The following is a 22,684-nucleotide window of genomic DNA, read 5'->3' as shown; positions in this document are numbered from 1 at the left end:
GTTTTCAAATACACTGTTATCTACTGATGTCTTTCTGAAGATTCATTGTTGCACTCCATTCATAATGTTTGTAATACACTGTGATAACCACATTTTGATGTATTCAATGAGAATTGTACAGTCAATTTTTTTTATTGCCAATTGATGTGCGTCCTCCCTATATATACTTGGCACTATTGTTAGTTTGTCATGGCTTGAGAAATGTTCCTTTGGAACCGAAACGTTGCTGCTGTTTTTTGAGGTGAATAAATCCACTTTGCTTTCATCTGCCTTGAAGTCCTGGTGCCGTCACTGTGTTCTACGTTTTCTCCGATCTCTAAAAAAAAGGGGGAATTGATTCATCCCCTGGTGACGAGCACATGGCCTGATACCTTGTTATTTGGAGTGCTGTGTTCATCTATTGCTGGACTGTATATATATATATATATATATATATATATATATAGATATATACTGTAGAACCACTTTAAAGTGGGCATGTGATGTTTTTTCATACTGATGACCACCTATCCGCTATATACTTAAATAGGAGCAGAGCTGCAGCTCAGTCGCTATAGTGTGACCGGAGTCATCTGCTTCTGGCACGGACATCCGGTGCACGGAGCCAGCCGGAGTAGCTGATCGGTGCAGGGTCCAGGTGTCGGACCCCTCCGATCATATACTGATTACCTATACTGTGGATAGGTCATCAGTATGAAAAAACATCCAATGCCTGGATAACCCCTTTAGACACTAATAGCTTAATAAAAGCTATTGAAAAAGTAAAAAAAACTTTTTTGTGTACACGAACAGACCTTTATATATTTCTGCTGGTAGTTCTCATTTGAACTATAGTTATGGTACAGTAAAAAACACACAAGAAAAAAAATCTTTCCCACACCTAAAAAAACAAAGAAAAAAAAACTACAATGCATGGTTTTCCCTGAGTGAAGGCACTAATTTGGCTTACTTCCCCGTTACACTATATGGCCAAAAAGTATGTGGACACCAGTCCTAACTGTCTAGTTCAGTTGTTTCAGCCAAACACATAGCATGCAATCTCTATAGATGAACAAAGGTAATAGTATGGGTCATACTGAAAAGCTCAGTGACTTTAAAAGTGGCACTGTCATAGAACGCCATCTGTGCTACAGTTTGTGAAATTACTAATCTGCTAGATCTGCCCTGGGTAACTATAAGAGCTATTACTGTGAAGTAGAGGAATCTAGGAGTAAAAATATCTCAGCCATGAACTGGTAGAACATGCAATCTCATAGAATGGGTACTGAAGCGTGTGCCACGTAAAAACCGCCTATCCCTCGCTACAGAGTGTCAAACTTGCTATGGAAGTGACATCAGCGCAAGAACTGTGCATTGGGAGCTTCATTAAATGGTTTTCCATGGTTGGCGAACTGCACACAAGCCTAAGATCTCCATTCGCAATACGCCAAGCGTTGACTGGAGCAGTGTAAAGCATTCCGTCACTGGATACTTTTCACTATCTAGCAGTCTGATGGAAGAATCTGTGTTTGGCAGATGCGGAGAGAATGCTACCTACCGAAATGCATAGCACCTACTGTCAAATTTGATGGCAGAGGGATAATTATCTGCGGCTCTTTTTCAGGGTTAGGGCTAAGCTCTTTCGTTCCAGTAAGGCTGGATTCACATGAGCATGTTCGGTCCGTAATGGACGGAACGTATTTCAGCCGCAAGTCCCGGACCGAACACACTGCAGGGAGTTGGGCTCCTAGCATCATAGTTATGTACGACGCTAGGAGTCCCTGCCTTGCTGCGGGACAACTGTCCCGTACTGTAATCATGTTTTCAGTACGGGACAGTAGTTCCACGGAAACACTGGGACTCCTAGCATCGTACATAACTATGATGCTAGGAGCCCAACTCCCTGCAGTGTGTTCGGTCCGGGACTTGCGGCCAAAATACGTTACGTCCTTTACGGACCGAACATGCTCGTGTGAATCCAGCCTCAAGGGTAAGATAATGCTACAGCATACAAAGATATCTTAGACATTTGTATGCTTCCAACTCTAAGGCAACAGTTTGGGGAATACCCTTTCCTGTTCCAGTATGACTATGCACAAAGCGAGGACCATAATACATGGTTTGAGGAGTTTGGTGTCAAGACACTGAAGTTACTTGGAGAGCCCTGATTTCGATCCATTTCAAATGAATTGGAACGCTGATTGCGAGACAGACCTTCTCGTCCGACATCAGTGCCTAACCTCACCAATGCTCTTTTGGCTGTGTAAGCACACATTACCAGATACACTTTAACATTTTGGGGAAAGCCTTCCTGGAACAGTGGAGGCTGGTATAGCTGCAAAAGAGGGACCAAATCCATGTTATCGCCCATGGTTTTGGAATGGGATGTCCAACCAGCTCATATAGGTGTGATGGTCAGCTGTCCACATACGTTTGGACATATAGTGTGGTTAGCAGTTGGCTTGGTAATAGTATAATTTTTGGCTCTGTTTTAGGTTCTGGCCAGCCTGCGAACTGTGCGAAGCAACTTTGCAATGCTAACTCACCTTCAGGACAAAGTATCTAACAAGTGAGAGATTATTTTGTTTCCTTTTTATATATTATATATATATATATATATATATATATATATATATATATATTCCACTATTTTACTTGTATTATTTTACATAACTACCGTCATTAAGAAAAACTATTTAGCGCAAATTGTCCTCAATAATAAAGCATGTATTTGTCTGTAAAAATGTGGGTACTTGTGGAGAAAGTTGTATTTAATATTAAAGATTCTGTTCGATTTTTTTTTTGAAGAAATTATTTTATTCATATTTTTTAAGTTTTTGTTACATCTTAAATTCATTATGGAAAAAGTGGAGAAAACGGGGAGGGGGCAGGTGAGCATAAAACCAGTGATGTGTGTACTTGTCAGATCAGCTTGTAAGCCATGGGAATTCTCGTGGGAACGGTGTTTTCTTGTCAAGTCCCTTGGCCAAGGACAGTGGAGAGTTGGGTCTCCATGCTCACACCCATGCAGATACGTTGTGGGGCAAGTTGTATTTTTTAAAGGCACCATTTTGGGTACATATAATGTATTGAAAACGTTATTTTTTTTTAGGGAGGAATGGGAAAAAACCCCAAAAGTTTTGCCATTGTTTTTACGGAGTTTACAGTGTGGTACAAATGACATTTTAACTTTGAAAAATAACAAGTTATGGTGCTCAGAGTGCTGCAACACAAATTAATATTTAATAGTCAATGGGTGATTTACGTACGAGGGCTTATTTCTTGTGGGACCTGCGGTTGTTTTTGGGGTACAAAGAACTTATTGATTAACTTTCAATGCTCTTTTTTTTTAATTTAATTTTTTTAATAGGGTTAAAAAAACTGACAGTCCACCGTTTTATTTTTAAAGTGTTCACCGTGCAGGATAAATAATGTGTAACTTCAATATTACGGATCGTCAGGGTTGCGACGATACTAATTATGTGTACTTTTTGGGGGATTTTTCCGTTTTTCGTAATATAAAAAATTCTAAGGGAAAAATGGGTTAGTATTTTTTTTACTTTGGATTTTTTATTTTTTGACATTTTATTTGTTTTTGTTTTAGTCCCACTAAGGGTCTTGAACTTGTGATCGCTTGATTGCTTCAATAATACACTACCCTACTTATGTAGCTCAGTATATTTTGCCTGTCAGTGTAAAACTTCCTGTTAGGCCTTGCCTCTGGCATAAACAGATGGCCCCTGGCTGCCATGAAAAACTTGACAGGGTGTCAGAGGTAACCACTAAAAGCCTGCAGTCGTTATTGACCGCTGCACCTGATGGGTTAAATGGCTGGGGTAGGAGTTCTCTATCCGAGAAACATACACGGACATCCACTGCAGATGGTGCGGGCACACTTCTGTGCCTGCACTATTCTTGCACCAAAAATATATGGTGCTTGGTGTGAAGTATAAAAGCACCAGCGCCATAAATGTGCGCCAAGGAGTCAAAACACCAGCATCTTTCACCACTGGCTGGCAACAAGGTCAGTTTTTTAGTTCGTTTTCATCTATCAAAACTATTTCATCATTGATTTATTTTCTCCTATTTTTCCAGGAGATCTGGCAACAATCCATCAACAGCGTGTAAACCAAACTTATCTGGTAAGGAGTTAAAGATCATAGTATTAATTTCACAAAAGCAACCTTCAACTTATATTATACATAAATTCCTATACTATGATAGCAATACACTGTATTATATAGTATATTTTTGTGCACATTTAAAAGATAGATCTCAAGTCTCTCAAGCTGTTTAAGTGCACTATGCTATGCTGATGTTTCTGCAATATATTAATATACAAAAAGTGCACACTGTAATACACATATCAGCTGAGCCTGATGTGTCAGTATTACAATAAACCACACTACTAGTTACACAGTAGTTACTACCATCTAGAGAATTCCACACGGTGATGTGAATGCTACTAACTCCTGACTATTTCCTATGTGCGACCATATGACTAATGTGACATTTAGATCCTAGCTTGTAAAAGTTGATGTTGACTCACCAAGTCTTCATTCACATCTATGGAGAGTTTAATGGGTTATCCCTGAATCAAACGCTTTTACTAAAAGCCCAGTACCCACTTATTTCCTGAATACATATGGTTATATTTCCTAAGACACTGACTATGTCTTTATATTCATAGTTTTTGGCTTCTAGCTCTTGCATTCGGTATACTAGAATCACTCTCTACACTGTGTGGTCCTTCATAGTAGTGTGCGTGACTGCTGTTCTAGAGTTAAAGAGGCTCTGTCACCACATTATAAGTGGCCTATATTGTACATAATATGATCGGAACTGTAATGTAGATTACAGCAGTGTTTTTTATTTAGAAAAACGATCATTTTTGACGGAGTTATGACCTATATTAGCTTTATGCTAATGAGTTTCTCAATGGACAACTGGGCGTGTTTTACTTTTTGGCCAAGTGGGCGTTGTGAAGAGAAGTGTATGACGCGACCAATCAGCCAAAAAATACAATATTTGAAGCAGCACAAATCCCGTTATCAGGAGCGGTGTCACGCTGTAAAATCAGACAAACCCAGTCTGACGTAATGTAATCTTCAGAAAAAGCATGGTGAACAGCAGCACACATCTCCCAAGTTTCAATCAATATGTTCTTTTATTGGTCAAACATCCAGTAAAAAAATGGCAACGTTTCGACCCGTGACAAGTGGAGGGTCTTTCTCAAGCCCCAGCTTCATACACTTCTCTCCATTCATTTACACTGCACATAGCGATATAGCTATATCGTTATGTGCAGCCACATAAACACACTATAACATTACTGCAGTGTCCTGACAATGAATATACATTACCTCCAGCCAGGACGTGATGTCTATTCAGAATCCTGACCACTTCTGTAGCGTCTCTGTGATTTACAGCACAGCACAGCGAGATCTCGCTGTAAATGACAGTTTACAGCGTAATCTCGCGAGACTACGCCGGCTATGCTGTAAATCACAGACGTGCAGAGAAGTGGTCAGGATTCTGAATACACATCCCGTCCTGGCTGGAGGTAATGTATATTCATTGTCAGGACACTGCAGTAATGTTATAGTGTGTTTATGTGGCTGCACATAGCGATATAGCTATATTGCTAGTGCTGTGTAGATGAATGGAGAGAAGTATATGACGCTGATTGGTCACTGATTGGTCAGCGTCATAGACTTCTCTCCACAACGCCCACTTGGCCAAAAAGTAAAACACGCCCAGTTGTCCATTGAGAAACGCATTAGCATAAAGCTAATATAGGTCATAACTCCGTCAAAAACTATAGTTTTTCTAAATAAAAAAACACTGCTGTCACCTACATTACAGCGCCGATCACATCATGTACAATATAGGCCACTTATAATGTGATGACAGAGCCTCTTTAAACATTGCAATTCCAACAATCCTCTTGACTCCATGTACTCTTCTGTGCGTCCTTAGTGTAGACTGCACATGCTCACCCTGTCCAGTGAAACTAAACATGCGTAGTCACATAGCACAGAGAGAAGGAGCATTGCTATAGTAAAATAGCAGTGCTGTACTGCACATGCTCAAGCGGATTAGAAAATAAACTACAGAGAATATAACTAAGGCCCCATGCACTCACTTCTATTGTTCACGGACACCTTTCCGTTTATTTATGGGAAGGTGTCCGGGCCATAGAAGTGTACCGCAAAAGAAAGGACATGTCCTATCTTGCTTTTTACGGTCTGTGCTCCCATACTCTGTATGGGAGCAAGGGCTGAGAATGCGGGTGGCTGTCCGCGACCCGTGATTACGGGCACGGCCGTGTGCATGAGGCCTAAGGGTGACCAGGTAGTAACAAATAGATGATATGGGGTATTTTGGGGGTAATTACTCAAGAACCGTTGCTTTATGATAAATTTTTAAAATTGCAATTATTTAATATTTTACAATAGGTGTACAATGAGATTTGATTACGATTGTGGCAATACCCCTTTAAGTTGGGTATCTTAACTGGTCCATGCATTGCTGAAGAATAATGGAGCATTCAGCCAGCCCGATTGTTTTGTTGTTCCTGTCATTTGTGGGCTCAAGCTCATACAGACAATTTAGGGTTGCCAACCTCCTATTATTTTATGGGTCGGTCTGTTTTGTTTTTTTTTGTTTTTTACAACTTTCTGAACAAATTGCAAAACCAAAAATATATAAGGATTATGAATACCTATAGCGGAGAATCCAAATATGAACACATTAGTAGCAATTACTGTGAACTGTAAAGAAATAATATTATAGTCATAATAGCCTGTGCAAGACCCTCCCCAGTTTTGAAACAAAGGACAGATACTTCTATCTACAGGTACTGGCCAAAAGTCCCTAATTTTTATCGACTGCCCGTGAATTTATGTACAGATGCCACAATTTAGCTCAATATAGATATTGTATCTATGTGATGGGTGATGGATAATAGAGATAGTAGCAACCAGAGCAACGGTCCCAAGGTCCTATCATGACTCATCATCTGCTAGGGTAGAGGGGGCTGTTCAATGTTGGCTAGTGCTTTGGGGGTATTTTACATTTCAGCAAACAGCTACCCAAACCTTTTTATTCGCACTTGCAAGTCTTACGTAGATGAAAAGAGGAGACATTTGCTTAAAAGGCTGAATAACTCGCTGACTGGTTGGTACTAGTGGTAATTTGCACCAATATTTTGCTCTAGTTATACATGTACTACATAATATGACGCCTAAGGGTATGTTCACACGACAGCGTCCGTAACGGCTGAAATTACAGGGATGTTTTCAGGAGAAAGCATCCCCGTAATTTCAGCCGTAACGGCATGTGCAGGCGCTTAAACGCCGCGTCCATTACGGACGTAATTGGCGCTGCTTTTCATTGGAGTCAATGAATAACGGCTCCAATTACGCCCCAAGAAGTGACAGGTCACTTCTTTGACGCGGGCGTCTATTTACGCGCCGTCATTTGACAGCGGCGCGTAAATACATGCCTCGTGTGAACAGACAAACGTCAGCCCATTGCTTTCAATGGGCAGATGATTGTCAACGCTTTCAAGACGCATTTTTCGGACGTAATTCAGGGCAAAAACGCCCGAATTACGTCCGTAATTAGTGTGTGTGAACATACCCTAATAGTTAATGACCCCACTACACACAGAGAAAGAAAGAGGAAACAATTGACGTCAGACATTCCTTAAAACATACCAGAGGACTTGTATCACTCCCAAGAGGCCCCACAAACCTTTCACTTCCTGCAAACAACCCCATAGAAATGAAAAAAAATAATTAATTAATGAAGCTTGACAATCTGCTGCAATCCTGGAGACTCAAGGCCCTTTTTACACAGGCCGATCGGGCAAACAAACGTTTATATAAACAATCATTCCCAATCATTGCCCTGTGTAAGCAAGCAATGATCAGCCGATGAACAAACAAACGCTCGTTCATCAACTGATCGTATTGTTTATGCAGCAGAATATATTGTTGTCGGCAGCACATCTGCCTATGTAAACAACGATGTGCTGCCGACATGATGGTAATGCGTGGGGATGAGCGATCGCTCGTCCCCAATCGTTACTGCTCATAGCTCCTGTCTCGTTGATCTGCGCTCTTTGTTACGGGCAAAATTGGCCGGGTTAAAAGGACCCTTACATTAGAACAAATTATTTGGGATACTATCTTTATTTCACGTTTCCTAATCCGAAAGTTTATCAATACATTTCCACACAGTCCAGTTTGCACTAATAAGGTTATTGCTTTCGTTAAAGGGAACCTGTCACCAGCATTTCACCAATTGAACTTTACTTATCCCTCACTGGCCGCTGCTATCAAAAGTTCATTACCGTTATCCCCTCTCCTAAACTCCTCCTCCGAATGTAAATAGCAGACTGCAAATATTTTGCGCCTTTTATCGTAATAATCCGGTGTCCCTTTGTGCGCACACACCAGAAAAGGATATCAATGGCCAAGTGCGGGATTTTGTGTGCTGGGGGAAGGTGAGGAGCTGTCAATCAAAAGTAAGGAGGCGAGGTAAACTCGGAAAGACTTGAGGAATGAAGATTTGACTCTCTTCAAACGAAGATTTGACTCTCTTCAAACGAAGATTTGACTCTCTTCAAACGAAGATTTGACTCTCTTCAAACGAAGAATTGACTCTCTTCAAACGAAGAATTGACTCTCTTCAAACGAAGATTTGACTCTCTTCAAACGAAGATTTTGTCAGGTCCGTATATCAGGGTAACTCCCTTCTCCCTGTTATTTCACACCGAATAACCACCTCTGTAAATTGAAAGCTGAATGCATGCCTGGAAAGAAGTAAACCAGCCAAAGGTGTTGGTACACAGCTTTCCCTTGATCAGACAAGGAGAGAACTGACTTTATTCAGAACAAAGAAACACAGGAAAAGACACATGCCTCCTCCCTAGGGATGTGGGAGTGCCCAAGCCCCTACCGGCTACTCAGCTGCAAGTTCTCAGACTCACTCTTCTTGCATTCCAGGGGGCGGTGTCTTCCTTAGGTGTGTCCGACATGAACAAAGAACTTATTATATATCAGTATATTACACAAAGAACTGAAATGTATACAGTGAAGGAAATAAGTATTTGATCCCTTGCTGATTTTGTAAGTTTGCCTACTGTCAAAGACATGAACAGTCTAGAATTTTTAGGCTAGGTTAATTTTACCAGTGAGAGATAGATTATATTTAAAAAAAAACAGAACATCACATAGTCAAAATTATATATATTTATTTGCATTGTGCACAGAGAAATAAGTATTTGATCCCCTACCAACCATTAAGAGTTCAGCCTCCTCCAGACCAGTTACACGCTCCAAATCAACTTGGTGCCTGCATTAAAGACAGCTGTCTTAAATGGTCACCTGTATAAAAGACTCCTGTCCACAGACTCAATTAATCAGTCTGACTCTAACCTCTACAACATGGGCAAGACCAAAGAGCTTTCTAAGGATGTCAGGGACAAGATCATAGACCTGCACAAGGCTGGAATGGGCTACAAAACCATAAGTAAGACGCTGGGTGAGAAGGAGACAACTGTTGGTGCAATAGTAAGAAAATGGAAGACATACAAAATGACTGTCAATCGACATCGATCTGGGGCTCCATGCAAAATCTCACCTCGTGGGGTATCCTTGATCCTGAGGAAGGTGAGAGCTCAGCCGAAAACTACACGGGGGGAACTTGTTAATGATCTCAAGGCAGCTGGGACCACAGTCACCAAGAAAACCATTGGTAACACATTACGCCGTAATGGATTCAAATCCTGCAGTGCCCGCAAGGTCTCCCTGCTCCAGAAAGCACATGTACAGGCCCGTCTGAAGTTTGCAAATGAACATCTGGATGATTCTGAGAGTGATTGGGAGAAGGTGCTGTGGTCAGATGAGACTAAAATTGAGCTCTTTGGCATTAACTCAACTCGCCGTGTTTGGAGGAAGAGAAATGCTGCCTATGACCAAAAGAACACCGTCCACACTGTCAAGCATGGAGGTGGAAACATTATGTTTTGGGGGTGTTTCTCTGCTAAGGGCACAGGACTACTTCACCGCATCAATGGGAGAATGGATGGAGCCATGTACCGTCAAATCCTGAGTGACAACCTCCTTCCCTCCACCAGGACATTAAAAATGGCTCGTGGCTGGGTCTTCCAGCACAACAATGACCCAAAACATACAGCCAAGGCAACAAAGGAGTGGCTCAAAAAGAAGCACATTAAGGTCATGGAGTGGCCTAGCCAGTCTCCAGACCTTAATCCCATCGAAAACTTATGAAGGGAGCTGAAGATCCGAGTTGCCAAGCGACAGCCTCGAAATCTTAATGATTTACAGATGATCTGCAAAGAGGAGTGGGCCAAAATTCCATCTAACATGTGTGCAAACCTCATCATCAACTACAAAAAACGTCTGACTGCTGTGCTTGCTAACAAGGGTTTTGCCACCAAGTATTAAGTCTTGTTTGCCAAAGGGATCAAATACTTATTTCTCTGTGCACAATGCAAATAAATATATCTAATTTTGACTATGTGATTTTCTTTTTTTTTTTTTTATATAATCTCTCTCTCACTGGTAAAATTAACCTAGCCTAAAAATTCTAGACTGTTCATGTCTTTGACAGTGGGCAAACTTACAAAATCAGCAAGGGATCAAATACTTATTTCCTTCACTGTATACATATATGTGTGAGGATAATATTTTTGCAAACAATATACATGGTAATGATCCCTGACGATTTGACTCTCTTCAAACGAAGATTTGACTCTCTTCAAACGAAGATTTGACTCTCTTCAAACGAAGATTTGACTCTCTTCAAACGAAGATTTGACTCTCTTCAAACGAAGATTTGACTCCCTTCAAACGAAGATTTGACTCCCTTCAAACGAAGATTTGACTCTCTTCAAACGAAGATTTGACTCTTTTCTGCTCATTAGTATACGGTGTGGGAACACTAAAAAACGGAATACTAAAGCTACAGAGCCGACTACGACGACAATTATAGGTTATATAGAAATTATTTTTCACCCACTACCACCAGGTATTTCTGGTTTAATAGGTGAAATGCTGATGACAGGTTCCCTTTAAGTTGCAGCAACCCCTCAGTAGTCCACAGATAAAAGACTAATGTTGTGAGAACATCACCAAATAGCCTACACTAATATATTGTGGCACTGCATCAACACCAATTCTCTACTATTTGTATATTATCAGAATCCTTTATATGTTTATAAGTGTACAGTAAAGCTGGATTCACACAGGACATAAATCTGCATATGTTACTTGAGGATTTTGCTGCGGATTTCACCCTTTCTACATTGAAAAGGCTAAAATCCGCAGTGAACATCGAACAGTATGAGCATGCCACATATTTGAAAATCCACATCATGTTCTGATTTCCGTCCGGAAAATATTCCGCAGCTTGTGGAGATTTAAGTCTCATCCACATGGCTTGTACTGTAATCTGCTGCAGATTTCCGCACAGAAATTCTGCAGAATTTTAATTTAAGTGTTCCTAATGCGGATTCAGACGAACGTGTTTTGCGTCCGTGCCGGCCGCGTGGTTTTCACGCGGACCTAGAGAAGTCTATGGGGCAGTGCAGACAGTCCGTGAGTTTTGCGCAGCGTTAGTCCGCTGCGTAAAACTCACGACATGTTCTATGTGTCAGCGGACACCCCGATCTATCGCCAGGAACCCGAGCTAGCTCCGATTCCTGGCATTAACCCCTTCAATGCAGTGATTCAATGCAATCGCTGCATCAAAGTGGTTTGTATGCAATCGGCAGCCTTGCCATGCGATGGCAAGGCTGGCGACTGCTACTATGGCAACAGGATGCCTAAAAATGGCTTCATATCTGCCATTACGTTAGCCGATTAGGCCCCGCCCGGAGGCGGAGCCTGATCGGCTTGCTGTCAGTGAACAACTGACAGTTCTAATACATTGCACTACATAGGTAGTGTAATGTATTAGAACATCAAACAAACAGTTGGACCTTCAAGTCCCCTAGTGGGACTAAAGAAAAGTGTAAAAAAAAAGTGTAAAAAAAGTAAAAATAAAAGTTGTAAAAAATACAATTAAAGTTTCAAATAATAACACAAAACACAAATCGCCCTTTTTCCCTTATCAAGTCATTTATTATTGAAAAAAATAATAAAGCCGTACATATTTGGTATCGCTGCGACCGTAACGACCTGAACTATAAAAATATTGTTATTTATTCCGCACAGTGAACGCCGTAAAAAAAATAACTAAAAAATACTGACATAATTGCTATTTTTTTGGTCACTTTGTCTTCCAAAAATTGAAATAAAAAGTGATCAAAAAGTCGCATGTACCCAAAAATGGTACCTATAAAAACTATAACTCGTCTCGCTAAAAACAAGCCCTCATACAGCTCCGTCGACGAAAAATTTAAAACCGTTATGGCTCTCACAACTTGGCGACAGAAAACATCCATTCTCTTTACAAAAGTTATTTTATTGTGCAAAAAGTTGTAAAACATAAAAAGTGCTATAAATTAGGTATCACCGGAATCGGACTGACCTGCAGAATAAAGGTAACATGTAATTTATAACGCATGGTGAACGCTGTATAAAAAGAACTAAAAAAATATGCCAGAATTGCTGTTCTTTGGTCACCTTGCCTCCCAAAAAAAAAAGGATAACAAGTGATCAAAAAGTCGCATGTACCCCAAAATGGTACCAATAAAAACTACAGCTCGTCACACAAAAAAAAAACAGCCCTCATACCACTACGTCTATGAAAAAATAAAATTAGTCAAGGCACCAATAAGCCAGGAAATAAAAATATGCAGTTGTACCAGCCCGAGGGGAACGTTTCTTCTGTTTCAAGTGGCGAATTATCAAGCCCCTAAAATTAGGGAACCAGGAAGGGGAGGGCCCAAACATATCTGCTGGAAGTGAGGGCACCCGTATTATACCAGGACAACACTTTCCCAGCAAAATTCCCCAAACTTTAAAGGTGCGGAGTGTGGACCAAAAGGGGAATAAGTAAAGACCATTTATTAGTGCGACACCGGCCTGTGCAGAAAGGATTGTGTCACAGCATAACACACATCTATGGATTATTTTATTGTTTTTTTTTTACCCCACTATACCACCTGACTATGCCCCTTATATACTCCGCCCGCCTTACATGTACCCCCACATTATAAACGGAAACACCAGTAAGACTCCAAACAAAACGACTACAAGCAAAATCCACGCTCCAAAAGCCAAATGGCACTACCTCCCTTCTCAACCCTACAGTGTGCCCAAACATCAGTTTACTTCCACATATATGGCATCGCCATACCCGGGAGAACCCTTTTAACAATTTTTAGGGTGTGTGTCTCCAGTGGCACAAGCTGGGCGCCACATCTTGGCATATTTATTGAAAAACCATTTTCACTCTGCAACATCGCGTGCACACCAATTTCTGCCAATCACCTGTGGGGTTAATATGCTCACTACACCCCTAGGTGAATACCTTGAGGGGTGTAGTTTCCAAAGTGGGGTCACTTCTGGGGGGGATCCACTGTTTTGGTCCCACTGGGAGTTTTCAAATGCGACATAGCGACCAGAAACCAATCCAGCAAAATCTGTACTCCAAAAGCCAAATGGCGCTCCTTCCCTTCTGAGCCCTACTCTGTGCCTAAACAGCAGTTTATGACCACATATGTGGTATTGCCGTACACAGGAGAAGTTGCTTTACAAGTGTTGGGGTGCTCTTTTTCATTTATTTGTTGAGAATATAAAACATTTTCAGCTAAAACTACGTCTTATTGAAGAAAAAGGATTTTTTTTTATTTTCACTGCCCAATTCTAATAAAATCTATGAAACACCTGTGGGGTCAAAATGCTCACTACACCCCTAGATGAATTCCTCAAGGGGTGTAGTTTCGTGAATCTAGTCACTTTTGGGGAGTTTCCACTGTACTGGTACCTTAGGAGCTTTGCAAAAGTGACATGGTGTCAAGAAACCAATCCAGCAAAATCTGTGCTCCAAAAGCCAAACGGCACTCCTTCTCTTCTGATCCTTGCCGTATGCCCAAACAGTAGTTTATGACCACAAATGGGGTATTGCCGTACTCCAGAGAAGTTGCTTTACAAATGTTGGGGTTCTTTTATTCCTTTATTTGTTGAGAAAATGAAAAATGTTGAGCTAAAGCTACGTCTTATTGGAAAAAAAGGATTTTTTTTATCTTCACTGCCCAATTCTAATAAAATCTATGAAACCCCTGTGGGTTCAAAATGCTCACTACACCCCTAGATGGATTCTTCAAGGGGTGTAGTTTCCTAAATGGAGTCACTTTTTTGGTGTTTTCACTGTTTTGGTCCCTTAGGGGCTTTGTAAATGCGACGTGGTCTCCGCAAACCATTCCTGCTAAATTTGAGCTCCAAAAGCCAAATGGCGCTCTTTCCCTTCTAAGCTCCGCCGTGTGTCCAAACAGCCGTTTATGACCACATGCGGGGTATTGTTTTACTCGGAAGAAATAGCTTTACAAAAGTAGTGGTGCATTTTCTCCTTTTAGTCCTTGTGGAAATTAGAAAAAATTAGCTAAACCTACATTTTCTTTGAAAGAATGTAGATTTTCATTTTCACGGCCTACTTCCAATAATTTCTGCAAAAAACCTGCGGGGTCAAAATGCTCACTATACCCCTAGATAAATTCCTCAAGGGGTATAGTTTCTAAAATGGTGTCACTTTTGGGGGATTTCCACTGTTTTGGTGCCGCAAGAGCCTTTCAAACCCGACATGGAGCCTAAAATATTTTCTAATAAAAAGGAGGCCCCAAAATCCTCTAGGTGTTCCTTTGTTTCTGAGGCCTGTGCTTCAGTCAATAAGTGCACTAGGGTCACATGTGGGGTATTTCTAAAAACTTCAGAATCTGGGCAATAGATATTGAGTTGCGTTTCTCTGGTAAAACTTTGTGTTACAAAAAAAAATAGATGAAAAATAAATTTCTGCAAAAAAAAAAAAAAGAAATTTGAACATTTCACATCTACTTTGCCTTAATTCCTGTGAAACATCTAAAGGGTTAAGAAACTTTCTAAATGCTGTTTTGAATACTTTGAGGGGTGAAGTTTTTAAAAAGGGGTGACTTATCGAGGGTTTCTAATATATAAGGCCCTAAAATCCACTTCACAACTGAACTGGCCCCTGTAAAAATAGCCTTTTGAAATTTTCTTGAAAATGTGAGAAATTGCTGCTAAAGTTCTAAGCCTTGTGATGTCATAGAAAAATAAAAGAATGTTCAAAAAACGATGCCAATCTAAAGTAGACATATGGGTGATGTTAATTAGCAACAATTTTGTGTGGTATTACTATCTGTCTTACAAGCTGATACATATAAATTTAGAAAAATGCTAATTTTTGCAATTTTTCACTAAATTTTGGTGTTTTTCACAATTAAATACTTCATGTATCGAGCAAATTTTGCCAGTAACATAAAGTCCAATGTATCATGAGAAAACAATCTCAGAATCGCTTGGATAGGTAAAAGCATTCCGGAGTTATTACCACATAAAGTGAAACATGTCAGATTTGAAAAAATTGGCTGTGTCCTGAAGGCCAAAACAGGCTGTGTCTTGAAGGGGTTAAAGGGTCTCATATCTTTTTTTAGCTACAGGGAAATCGACACTTACTGCCAGGTTTTCCCCACAGATTACAGCTGATCGCTGTGGAGTCTCAGCAGGGAAACATTTTGTGATTCACTTATTGTCAAGGGACCCTTTTAACAAGTAGAGATTGTCCAAAGCGGACATCCCCTTTAAGAGCAAGTCCAAGTTTGCTGAGATTTGCTGCATAAGGCCTCATGCACACGGCCGTGCCCATAATCAGGGGCCACGATTGCGGGCACGGCCGGCGACAGCCGCCTGAATTTTCGGCCCGTGCTCCCATACAAAGTATGGGAGCACAGCCTGTAAAAAGCAAAAGATAGGAAATATCTCATCTTTTGCGGTACACGTCTACGGCACGGACACCTATCCGTAGCGATACGGAAAGGAGTCCGCGGCTATTAGAACCAAATGGGTCCGTAATTGCGGACCGTATTACAGTCCGCAATTACGGATAATTTTTACGGTCGTGTGCATGGGGCCTAACTGTATCAGGCTACAAACGGTCAGTTTTTCAGCATGTGTTCATGGGATATCAGTTGCGGTCAGGCTGCAAATTTCAGCAAAAGTGGACTTATGCTTAAAACATCAAAATAACACTTATGTAAATTACTTTTGTTATCCAAAATTTCACAATCAGAAAAGCAGTCAATGATGACCAGGAAGTCACACGTTGCCATTGGATGCAGTTTTTTCCCAACCAAAACATCCTTCCTTAAAGCCAGGATCACACACATAGTTTTGATGCAGTCTTTGGCCAAATTCAGAAGTGGATCCAAAAGTAAGGAAAGGTATAAAGAAAAGACCGATCTCCTTTCTTTTGTGTCCAATCCTGTGTTTGGCTCAAAAAAACTGAGCCAAAAACGGCATCAAAACGGTGTGTGTGATCCTAGCCTAAAGGGAGTGGGTCAGTAAGTTTTACGCTACCAAGCGGCTGACGCTGCAAGGTAGCGATCAAGTAACGGATTAGAGTCATATCTGTGTTAGGGCTTGAATTAGTGTAAAAAATAAGTTTTATTATGCCTGCCGAACCAGGAAGTGTCTGGCATCTAGCCCTTCCCCTATGCAGTTGCTCGACTGTTGAATCAAGACGCCAGACTCTTCCTGTTTCGGCGAGCTTGGCGCAGCAGAATAAAACATATTTTATCCACTGATGCAAACAGTAACAGCAGGAACACCGGTATGTTCCTAATCCGTTACTAGATAGTTACCTAGCGGTGTCAGCAGTTTGGTAGCATAAAATCTACTGACAGAATCCCATTTAAGGCTGCATTTATACAAAGGAGGGAATTTATTAAGACTGGCTTTCCCTATGCCAGTCTTAAACTGGACTGCGCTACAGTAAAATGCGCCAAATTTATTAGGAGGCGTATGGTTGAATGAACATGTTATGACGAGAACTATAGTTCAACTGTAGATTATTTTTGTAGTTGTTTGCTGGCAGCTGTTGACGCATCATGATGGAAAGCAATAACCTTATGTTAAATATATAAATTACAGACACTGTAGGCAGACAAGGGTTAAAGAAACCCAGTGTATTTGTATCTTTCCTTACCACAGAAGATTTAGCATCTTTCGTCACTCATGGTCTCTTTATGCAGATCCACACTGTATAAAAACATTTAGAAGACACATTGTATTTACCGGTCCTGCATGCTGATCACATGCCAACAAAAGGAGCTATAAGAGGTGATCTTCCTTCTGCAGTAGATAAGCCTTCACCGCTATGGTCACTATGTAAACAATGGCTGCTCCCTCAACCAAACATTAACACCTAACGCACTCACATCACAGTTTAAATTCAGGACATTGTCACCGAAGAATCGCTCCTTAATTTTTAAATATGCCTTTTAAACTTTTCTAATCTGCAAGGAATCCTGTAAAATACTGATGCACTGTACAGTGCATTCGGAAAGTCTTCAGACACTTTCAATTTTTTCACATCTTGTTATGTTGAGGCCTCGTGCTAAAATCAAAACACGTTTTCCCCCATCATTCTGCATTCAATACCCCATAATAAAAAAGTGAGAACAGAAAGTTAATAATCTTTACTAATTTATTGAAAAGAAACATTTTAAATATTGCCTTGACATAAGTATTCAGACCCTTTACTCCGTACTTAGTTTAAGCACCTTTGGCAACGATAACAGCCTCCAGTCTTCTTGGGTAGGATGCCATGAGGTTTGCACACCTGAATTGGGGGATTTTCTGCCATTCTTTTCTGCAGATTATCTCAAGATCTGTCAGGATGGATGGGGACCGTCGATGGACAGCCATTTTCAGGTCTCCCCAGAGATGTTTGATTGGGTTCAAGTCAGGTCTGTGGCAGGGCCACTCAAGGACATTCACAGAATTGTCTCCTCCTGTGTTGTCTTGACTGTGTGCTTAGGGTCATTGTCTTGTTGGAAGGTAAACCTTCATCCCAGTCTGAGGTCCAGAGCACTCTGGATCAGGTTTTTATTAAGAATATCTCTGTACTTTGCTCCATTTATCTTTCCCTCAACCTTGACCAGTCTCCCTGTCCCAGCCGCTGAAAAACACCCTCCACAGCATGATGCTGCCACCACCATGCTTCCCTGTAGGGATGGTATTGGGAAGGTGATGAGCAGTGCCTGGTTTCCTCCAGACAAGACGCTTAGAATTGAGGCCAAAAAGTTCAATCTTGGTTTCATTAGACCACAGGATCTTGTTTCCCACAGTCTGAGAATCTGTAAACTCCAGGCAGGCTTTCATGTGTCTTTTACGGAGAGGCTTCTTTCTGGTCACTCTGCCATAAAGCCCAGATTGGTGGAGTGCTGCAGTGATGGTTGACCTTCTGGAAGTTTCTCCCATCTGCACACAGGATCTTTTGCGCTCAGCCAGAGTGACTATTGGGTTTTTGGTCACCTCTCTTACTAAAGCCCTTCTCCCCCGATTACTTAGTTTGGTGTGGTGGCCAGCTCTAGGAAGTGTCCTGGTTCTTCCAAACGTCTTTCATTTAAGAATTATGGAGGCCACTGTGCTCTTGGGAACGGTCAGTGCAGCAGAATTTTTTCCGTTTTTTGTACCCTTCCCCAGATGTGCCTCCACACAATTCTGTCTCTGAGCTCTACAGGCAGTTTTTACCTCCTCATGGCTTGATTTTTGCTCTGATATGCATTGTCATATGTGAGACCTTATACGTACAGGGGTGTGTCTTTCCAAATCATGTCCAATCAAATAAATTTACCACAGGTGGACTCCAATCAAGGTGTATAAACATTGCAAGGATGATCTAGAGAAATGGGAAGCCCCCAGTGCTAAATTTCAAGTATCATAGCAAAGGGTCTGAATACTTATGTCCATGCCAAATTCGAGTTTTTCATTTTTAATTGTTTTTTTTTTTTTTTTTGTATTTTAAATTTTTATTTTCAACATAGAAAGTAGGGATACAGAAGAAAGAAAAAGAGGGACATGGGTACAAAATATTCCTTCCATGACATAGCACCTCAAAAATTATTCCAACAATGCAGAGTAAATATACAAATAATGCCATCTCAGCTAAATAACCCGAGCACATATCAAATTTTAGCATGGATAAATATAAATATGTACACCTAGCTCTCAACAAACAGTCCCATGACCCATATTCCCACCAATCGTAGATGTACGATCGGCCTAGAAAAGAACAGAACAAATTAAGGAAAGAATAAGATTATAGGGAAAAAGAGGAGAATAAGAAGAAATGGTAGGGGAGAGGGGAGACATCTCTCCCATCTCCCTTCCCCCCCACAGCGCACCAAAACAATGGGGACCTACGCCTCCCCAGATCCACTATCAGTTGACTCTCCCAGAGCCCTCTGACATCTGTCCGATTTGCAAAAGGCGAACCAATAAAACCAGGTTTTCTGAAATTGAACTACACGCTCAGGTAAGGAATGAAGTAATTCCTCCATTTTCCGAATTTCATGAACTCGTTCAAGCCATTGTCGAATAGCTGGGGGCTCAGAGGATCTCCAGGCTGCCAGGATACATGCCTTGGCGGCATTCAACATATGTCTCAGTAACGATTTCCTATACCTCACTATAGATGTTATGGTGATTTAACAGGATCCACGCCGGATCATCTCCCAATGTGAATCCAGTGATCTCAAATATGATATCTTGAACCTCTGACCAAAAGGCTCGAAGTCTCTCACAACTCCAAAATATATGTAGAAGCGTCCCTTCTTCTCTGCCACATCTCCAACAAAGGGGAGACACGTCAGGGAATATTTTATGTAGAACATGCGGAACTCTGTACCAACGGGATAGTATTTTATAATTTGTTTCTTGATAAGCATTACTAATAGATGCTTTATGTGAAAGGAGCATAATCTTTTCTCTCTGCTCTCTTGATAATGAAATCTGGAGATCTCTTTCCCATTTTGCAACATATGGTGGGATAAAATCCTCAGCAGGAGTGAGTAACAAACAATAAATATTGGATAATGCTCGCTTCACATGTCCCCTCTGCGAGGACAAAGTTTCAAATGGAGTTAGCGTGCGGTCATAAGTAGCAGGTGTAGGCAGACGGGATAGGTAATGAGTCAGTTGTAAAGTCTGCCATTGAGAGGCCACAGGAAGACCCTCAGGTTGGGACAGCTCCTCCTCACACAACCAAGTGTTATCTCTATAGAAATAACTAACTCTAAAGCGTCCCTGTTGTAACCAAATCCTAAATGTCCGAGCAGTCAAGCCCGGGCTAAACTCCGGGGTACCCAAGACCGGTGTGAGAGGCGAATATATTGATGAAATCCCGTCCCGCATCTGCAAGGTTCTAAACACCTGTAATGTTGGGTATATAGTAGGATGGTCATTCAGAGATCTCCGATGAACCGCAGCCATGCAAGGCAAACACTTCAATGGGAGGTCTGTGAAACCCTGTTCCACAGCTATCCAGTCTTTGAAGGATTCATGTCTACACCAATCCACTATTCTAGTCAAATGAATGGCATAGTAATATTGTTCCACATCAGGCAGCCCAATCCCCCCATGACGCTTGGCAAGTACCAGAATTTTCCTCCGGAGTCTAGGATGTTTATTGGCCCACACAAAGGAAGTAAGATATTGATATACAGTTTTAAAGAAGGAGGAGGGTATCTTAATTGGCAGTGCCTGCATCGGGTATAAGAAACGAGGTAAAACATTAATCTTAAGAATACCCACTCGTCCAAAGCACGAGAAGGTCCCCTTCGTCCACCGAGCCAGATCACCCTTCATTGAGTGCAGCAGCGGTAGAAAGTTGAGTCGAAATGTCCGTTCTATACAACTCGGCAATTGAATGGCCAGATATTTGATCGAATCACGTGTCCACCTAAAGGTTAAACTGGAACTTAGGGAACTCTCTTGATCATGTGGGATATTTATCGACATCGCCTTCGACTTCTGAAAGTTAATTTTAAAATTGGACAAAGAACAGTATTCCCGGAATTCCTTCATAAGGTTGGGCATAGAAACACGGGGAGAGGTCACAAAAAATAACAGTTCATCTGCGTATGCAGCCACTTTAAAAGATTTACCTCTCATAGTTAAACCGCTCACATTAACGTTGCCCCTTATCTTACATAGGAAAGGCTCTAGAGCCAAGGCAAAAAGCAGGGGTGACAATGGGCAGCCCTGCCTTGTACCATTATGAATCTAGAAGGGAGAAGAGTAAGTACCATTCACCCTCACAGAAGCCGAAGGCGAGGCGTAAAGAGCACCGATCCAGGCCTGCATGTTAGGCCCCAGATGTTCCAGAGTTCCAAATAGAAATGGCCACCCGACCCAAGGCCTTCTCCGCATCCGTAGATAAGATGACGGTAGGAGATTTCTGTGTGTTGGCCCAATGGACGAGGTTAAGAGCCTTAGTCGTGTTATCTCTCGCTTCCCTAGACGGAATAAAGCCTGTTTGATCTCTGTGAATCACAGTGGTCTTCAATGGAGCTAGTCGATTTGCCAAAATTTTGGAAAACAATTTTAAGTCTACGTTAAGCAGGGATATCGGCCTGTAACTAGAACAAGAGGAGGGGTCTTTGCCATCTTTTGGAATAACCACTATAGTAGCATTTAATGAGTCCGTAGGGACTGAGCCGCCCGATGATATTGCATTAAGGGCCCCCAGAAACCGATCTGCCAATTGGTCCATGAACATTTTATAATAGCCAACCGTCAGTCCATCAGGACCTGGAGCCTTCCCTGATTTGGTGTCCTGCAGCGCTTTTGAAAGCTCTTCAAGAGTAATTGGATGATCTAATGTGGAGCAAGCTTCAGCGGAGAGTTGAGGCAGACCCGAAGAGGATATATATTCCTGTATAGCTACCCGAGTGGGTGGAGAATGCAGCTCTAACTGGTATAAAGAAGAATAAAACTCCCAAAAAGAGCGGGCAATATCCCTCGGGGAGGAAACCTTCACACCCACATTAGAGGTGATATGAGGAACATATGTTGAGGCTCTCTGGGTTCTCAGGGCATTTGCTAGAATTCTCCCAGGTTTATTCCCACACTCATAGAACACTCTACGGCATTTAACGAATGTGGCTTTAGCTTTAACTTCATACAGTGATCTAAGTTCCCGGAGGGATATCAAAGCGCCCCTAGTTTCCGGTGTCTGACATTGTTTAGGTTTGGCCTCTACTTCGTTAATCTTAGCCAACAGGCCGCTCGTCTTTGCAGCGCTCTCTCTCTTGAGCCTCACGCCCCATTTGATGAAAAAACCTCTGATATAGCATTTATGGGCCTCCCATAGAATGAACGGGTTTAACACTGAACTGACATTGGTAGAGAAATATTGGTCCAACTCACGTCATATTTCAGACTGAGCCTCAGGATGATTAAGCAAAAACTCTAAGTTTCCAACGGCCTTGTGTCGTGGAAGGCGGGGCAAAAGAGAGAGAGAGCGAAATGGGCGAATGGTCCGACAGAGGGGACGTGTGGATGTCTGCTCCCACTACTTTATCAAGATGGAAGTGACTGATAAAAAAAGTTATCTATTCTGGAGAACATATCATGAGTAGCTGAATAATAGGAATAGTCGCGAGTTCCCGGGCACAGAGTCCTCCACACATCCACCAATTGGTGCTCAT

The 22,684-nt window shown here is 41.5% G+C and overlaps 1 protein-coding gene and 1 long non-coding RNA gene across 3 annotated transcripts in view; one reads left to right on the top strand and one right to left on the bottom strand.

Annotated features, from left to right (window-relative positions):
• PDE4C (phosphodiesterase 4C) overlaps nucleotides 1-22,684 on the top strand; it is a 224,205-nt gene that overhangs the window by 79,895 nt on the left and 121,626 nt on the right. Inside the window, exons 4-5 of the mRNA XM_075863060.1 lie at nucleotides 2,475-2,548; nucleotides 4,075-4,121. Coding sequence (XP_075719175.1) covers nucleotides 2,475-2,548; nucleotides 4,075-4,121 — 121 coding nt within the window. The remainder of the gene's footprint in view (nucleotides 1-2,474; nucleotides 2,549-4,074; nucleotides 4,122-22,684) is intronic.
• The window catches only part of LOC142760150 (uncharacterized), a 352,257-nt gene that overhangs the window by 295,445 nt on the left and 34,128 nt on the right, over nucleotides 1-22,684 (bottom strand). The window lies entirely within an intron of this gene.

The sequence above is a fragment of the Rhinoderma darwinii genome, chromosome 1, assembly GCF_050947455.1.
Source record: "Rhinoderma darwinii isolate aRhiDar2 chromosome 1, aRhiDar2.hap1, whole genome shotgun sequence".
NCBI classification, from domain to species: Eukaryota; Metazoa; Chordata; class Amphibia; order Anura; family Rhinodermatidae; genus Rhinoderma; species Rhinoderma darwinii.
The sequence above is the reverse complement of the archived record's forward strand: the minus strand, read 5'-3'. Positions and strand labels throughout refer to the sequence as shown.